At 28.9% G+C, this 5,534-nt stretch overlaps 4 protein-coding genes across 4 annotated transcripts in view, besides 6 other annotated features; all 4 read left to right on the top strand.

Annotated features, from left to right (window-relative positions):
* EDI_032600 (uncharacterized protein) overlaps window positions 1-377 on the top strand; it is a gene marked incomplete at both ends in the record, with an annotated part of 1,603 nt that extends 1,226 nt beyond the window's left edge. Inside the window, one exon of the mRNA XM_001734579.1 lies at window positions 56-377. Within this exon, the coding sequence (XP_001734631.1) occupies window positions 56-377 (322 nt within the window). The remainder of the gene's footprint in view (window positions 1-55) is intronic.
* Window positions 378-381: 4 nt separating this feature from the next.
* Window positions 382-435: a sequence feature (AT_rich).
* Window positions 436-446: 11 nt separating this feature from the next.
* On the top strand, window positions 447-2,504 carry EDI_032590 (map3k delta-1 protein kinase, putative; the record flags this gene model as incomplete). Its single annotated transcript, XM_001734578.1, has 1 exon — window positions 447-2,504. One exon carries the CDS (start codon window positions 447-449, stop codon window positions 2,502-2,504), a length of 2,058 nt encoding a protein of 685 aa, XP_001734630.1.
* An 11-nt stretch (window positions 2,505-2,515) lies between these two features.
* Window positions 2,516-2,572: a sequence feature (AT_rich).
* A 45-nt stretch (window positions 2,573-2,617) lies between these two features.
* Window positions 2,618-2,681: a microsatellite.
* Window positions 2,682-2,686: 5 nt separating this feature from the next.
* EDI_032580 (rab9, putative) lies at window positions 2,687-3,339 on the top strand (the record flags this gene model as incomplete). The annotated part of the gene is made up of 2 exons (XM_001734577.1): window positions 2,687-3,031; window positions 3,088-3,339. The coding sequence occupies 2 exons, from the start codon at window positions 2,687-2,689 to the stop codon at window positions 3,337-3,339; spliced, it is 597 nt and encodes a 198-aa protein (XP_001734629.1).
* Window positions 3,052-3,079: a sequence feature (AT_rich).
* Window positions 3,340-3,401: 62 nt separating the features above from the next.
* Window positions 3,402-3,438: a sequence feature (AT_rich).
* Window positions 3,439-3,511: 73 nt separating this feature from the next.
* EDI_032570 (exodeoxyribonuclease, putative) lies at window positions 3,512-5,005 on the top strand (the record flags this gene model as incomplete). The annotated part of the gene is made up of 1 exon (XM_001734576.1): window positions 3,512-5,005. One exon carries the CDS (start codon window positions 3,512-3,514, stop codon window positions 5,003-5,005), a length of 1,494 nt encoding a protein of 497 aa, XP_001734628.1.
* A 97-nt stretch (window positions 5,006-5,102) lies between these two features.
* Window positions 5,103-5,137: a sequence feature (AT_rich).
* Window positions 5,138-5,534: the final 397 nt, after the last annotated feature.

Here is a 5,534-nt window from a genome sequence, read left to right as displayed (position 1 = left end):
ATCCAACGGATCACGACGAATACACTTCTTGCAGTCGTGCTAAAATTTTTAATAGAGATGTTAAAAACGTTCAAAGTTTAGAAGATATGAAACGTATTATGTTATATAACGATTACCAAAACGATGAATTTTCTAAAAACGATCCAAAAGAATCTATTGCCTCTCGTTATGATCTTCGTGCTGATAAACCAAATGCTTTTGGAGCTATTGATGCTAAAATAGTTTCTACTTCTAATCCACATCTCACTTATGCTATTTCAGGACCAACCCATCAAGGACAACCAGTTTTTGAATGGACTGAAAAATTTAAAAATGTTCATGTTGGAGTACCAGAAAAATTTAATTTTGATTGGGTGGAGATTAATGACAAGCAATAATCACAATTTTTTTATTTATTTTGTTATTTTTTTTTAGTTTTATAACTTATTAATTATACTGTGTCTATCATGACAAAGCTACCTCATTTCAAATTGATCATCTTCTTCTATTTTTCATTGTCTTATTCATTCACACAAAACTTCAAATTTATGTCGACAAAACAAGCTGATCAATGTGATGGAATTGAATGTAAAACATATGATAAATTCTCATTTAAAAGTAATTACTTGGATTGTTCAAATGATCCAGGAACAACTCTATTTGATGAATTGACATTTGATTTAATTCTTCCGCCACGAGCATTTATTACATCACAAGAACTTTTAATGAATGTTTCAACATATTATGATGTATATAGTCCACCAACTAAATTTGCGTTATTAATTAATAATAATCCAACACAATTCACTATATCAGCAGAAACCTGGAATGACCAATGTGAATCATGTGTGATAAAGAAGACATTTATTCTTTCACCATTTGGAAACACTTTTATTAATGGAACTAACTCAATGAAACTGACTGGGTATTCTAATCTTGTTTGTGTAAGTGAAATAGAAATTACCATAGTATATCGTATTCTTTATCCAATAATTACCCGTATAATTCCTAGCTTAGGCCCCATTGAAGGAGGAACAAATGTTTCAATTATAAGTAAGTTAATGTATCCAGAGTATCGTTATTTGTGTTGTTTTGATGAAGAATGTAGTCCAATGTTACCAGCAAAAGAAGAAGTAGGAACATGCCTATCACCAGAAGGATTAAAGAAAGGAGATTCATTTATTTCAGTGAGATTTCGGGATTTTGGAATTGATGAACAGTACCTTGTAAATAAAGATATTGTGTTTACATATTACAATATTACATTAGTAAATGCATCAATTATAGAAAATGTTGGAAGATATTATTTAATGGTTGGATGTGAAGGAATGGTAACAACAGAAGGTGCGTTATGTAAAATTACTGACAAAGAGAATTCATTAAATTCAACAATTTTAAAAGGAAAAGTCCAAGGTGGAAATGTGATTTGTATTTTCCCTGAAACATTTAATATTGAAGAAGAAGAAGGAAAAATATATTTAATAACAATTTCTATTAATCTCATTGATTATTGCAAACAACAACTTGAATTTGTTATTCATGATGATTCACCTCATGAATCACGTAGTTATTTAACTGTAGTAGTTGTTGTTATCTTTGGAGTGTTATTAGTTGGAGTTGTTATAGGATTTTTAATATTTAATAAAGCAAAAAAGAAAACTGAAGATGGAGAATATATTAACCCAGATGAAGTTGTATTAGAAGAAATTATGGGATCAGGAAGTTATGGAGATGTTTATTCTGCATTATGGAGAGGACAAGAAATTGCAGTTAAATTAATTCCAACAAAAAATATGTTACAAGACAGTGTTCTACAATTTACTAAAGAAGTCCAGTTAATGAAAAAATTAAGACATCCGTGTGTACTTCAATTCTTTGGAAGTGGGACAGATGCTAATTTTATTCTTATTGCTATGGAACTTATGAGAAGAGGGTCAGCACATACACTTTTAATGAACAAAACTCTTCCAATAAATTGGGAAAGAAGATTAAAAATGTTAAAAGATGCAGCAAGTGGAATGTTTTATCTTCACTCGTTAACACCACCAATTATTCATTTAGATTTAAAGTCTCATAACTTATTAGTTGATGATAATTGGAAAGTAAAAGTAAGTGATTTTGGATTAAGTATGACATCAATAGAAGGTCTTCATTCAAACTCTGTTTGTGGAACATTAGCCTGGACAGCTCCAGAAATGCTTAAAGGAAAACCTGTTAGTACAAAAGCTGATGTATATAGTTATGCAATTGTTATGTGGGAATTCTTAGCTCGAGCTGACCCTTATCCTGATATTCCAAGATTCCATTTAATTGAAAAAGTAGGAGAAATTGGAATTAGACCTGACATCCCTCAAAATAACCATATAGCATACTGTGAACTTATGCAAAGATGTTGGGAAACTCGTCCTGAAGATAGACCTGATTTTTCTGAGATATTGGTTTGTTTAGATGAATTTATTAAAGAAGAAACAAATAAAAATCTTATTTCAGAAACTCCTTCCCTTTATGAAGAGGATGAAGAGTAATTTATTGCTTGTTATAATAATACTATTTTTATAGTTTTTGTTTAATAAAATTATTTTATAGTTTTTTTGATAGAAAAAAATCATAAATGATGATAAGATAGTTAATTTTTATTAAAAATATAATAAATATATAGTAAAAAAAAAAGAACTTAAAAAGAAAAAAAAGAAAAAGGAAGATTTTAATGTCTTGTTGTGGAACAAACCATGATGAATTGATTGATATCAAAAACGATGAGTCACGGACATTACCTCTTTCTCAACAATTATCAAAAGGAATTAAAATTGTTGTACTTGGTGAAATGGCAACTGGAAAAACTTGTATTTTACATCGATGGATAACAAACGAATTCACAAATCAAACAGCCACTGTTGGGTGTGCTTTTAATACAAAAACAATTTCTTATAAAAATAAAATCATCAAATATGAAATGTGGGATGCTGCTGGACAAGAACGTTATCGTTCACTATCACAAATTTATTATCGAGATGCTACAGTTGCACTTCTTGTATATGACATTACTCGTTTGGTTTGTTATTGGAAATTCTCAAATAATAATTAAAATAATATATTTATTGTTTGTAGGAAACATTTAATGCAGTAACTGATTGGGTTGCTGAATTAAAACAAAACACTTCTAATAATGTAATGATTATGATTATTGGTAATAAGTCTGACTTAAAATCTTCTCGTCAAGTAAATTCTGCTTCAGTTAATGAATTTATTCATTCGTCTAATTCAAATATCATTGGAAATATCGAATGTAGTGCTATGACTGGGGAAAATATATCTGTTATCTTTGATACCATATCGGATAAACTGTTATCCTTATGTTAAAAACATGTTTTAATTTATTTCTTTTTATCATTTTGTGATTTTGATACAATCTCCAGATATAGTTTTAAAATAGTTTTATATTATATTTTATAATAAAATGACAATGCCTCAATCTTTGGAATTTAAATGAGTAAAATTCCAGAGAAAGAAGAGAATCTACAAAATGTAAATCATGGGAATTACTGGATTAAAAAGTATTGTAAACACTGTTTGTAGAAAAAGGACACTTAAAGAATTAAAAGGAATTCGTGTTGCTATTGATGGGTATGCTTGGCTTCATCGTGCTTCTGCTTCATGTTCTGAAGAACTTTGTGAAAATATTCCAACAAATGGTCTGTCATCGTTTTGTGTGAAAGGGGCATTGACATTACTTAACAATGAAATTACTCCAATTTTTGTTTTTGATGGAGCTCGTTTACCATCAAAAATTACTACAGAAAATGACAGACAACAAAAAAGAAATGAAAATTTAAAAACTGCACGAGACACTACAATTAATATTACCGAAAGGAAAAGGGCATATGGTCAAGCAGTTGAGATACTTCCTTGGATGGCAAGTGCAGTTATTCAAAGTTTAAATGAAATTGGTGTTGAGTCTATTGTAGCTCCTTTCGAAGCTGACCCACAACTAGGTTATCTGTGTAAAATAGGATATGTTGATGCTATTATTTGTGAAGACAGTGACCTTATAGTTCATGGATGCAAAAGAATTCTATTTAAATTCAATAAATTTGATGAAACAGTTGAAGAATTTTTGTCAAGTGATTTAGACAAAACTGATTTCAAAGGTTTTACAAGAAATATGTTAGTGTATTCTTGTGTATTAGCTGGGTGTGATTATTGTAAAAATATTTCAAAGGTTGGTATTAAAAAAGCAATGAAAATTATTAAATCTGAACCATCAATCTCAAAGGCATTAATTAAACTTATTGAAACTCATGGAGCTGAACTAGATACAAAGGAAAAGAAAATTGAGTATTTAACAAATGTCAGAAATGCCATATTTACATTCAATTATGCTTATGTTTATAATCCAGTTGATCAAGAAGTTGTCAATTTAAATGAAGTCCCTGAAGAATTAAGTTTTATGGTAGATGAAATTCTTGGAATAAAACCAAATAAACAAATTGCACAAGACATAGCAAATGGAACGGTTGATCCAGATACTCACAAACCATTCGAGCAATTCATTGATCTTAATTTATTTGAAAAAGCAATGAGTTTGAGTACAACATTAACTTCTTATACAACAGGGTCAATAAAAAAATTTCATCAAGTTGAACCATCTTTCAATTCCTATGAATTGGATGACTTAGAACTATTTGACATTTTTGAAATTATTAGAAATGAAAACCATAAAACAATAAGGTCAAGAAAATCAATGTTACAAAAATATGATTGTGAAGAAGACTTTAATGAAAACGAAAATGCTGGAATTGTGACGATGAAACAATCACGAAAACGTTCAAAAAATCAACCTAAACCTATATTAAGCATGACCAATCTTAATTTTAAACCAAATCTTAAAACCTCTTTCCCATTAACTGATGAAGAGCTCCAAACAATCAAACCAAAAAGAAAGATTGAAAACAGTTACATTTCTTCTGACTTTGATTTATTTATTCCAAGTTTCGATATGTATTATATGATTAACCAATTAAAGTGAAGTTTTTCCCATCTAATTTTACCACTTTTTGTTCTTGTTTTTGTTAATGAAAATGAATTAAGGATTAGTGAAGTAAAAGAAAAATATCAATTAACAGAAATATAATAAAAAGAACTATTAATTTAATAATTTGTTGCAATAGTCAGTAATTTCACCTGCATCATTTCCATAAACATTTAAGATTTCTTTTACTGATTTCTCAATTGAAGGTGTTTTGGGTACTTTGCAAAACAAAACAAGAAGAACGAGAATAAGGAAATCATATTTTTCCAAATTACTTTCATCTTGAATCAATATTTCTTGATGAGAAATAATCCATGGAATGATTTGGTTGTTTGCAAGTGAAACAATAGAAGGAACAAGTTCATTTGAAGAATCGACTTCAGAAATAATATGAATAAGAGAATACAATGACTCGACATTTTCTGGTGTCAATTCATTAACTCTTTTCATAAATTCAATAACTATATTTCCAAGTGTATCTATTTCATTTGCATTAATTAAATGTAATTCACATAATCCAAACAAA

The sequence above is a fragment of the Entamoeba dispar genome, genomic scaffold, assembly GCF_000209125.1.
Source record: "Entamoeba dispar SAW760 scf_1105229458401 genomic scaffold, whole genome shotgun sequence".
Classification (NCBI taxonomy): Eukaryota; Evosea; order Mastigamoebida; family Endamoebidae; genus Entamoeba; species Entamoeba dispar.
The sequence above is the reverse complement of the archived record's forward strand: the minus strand, read 5'-3'. Positions and strand labels throughout refer to the sequence as shown.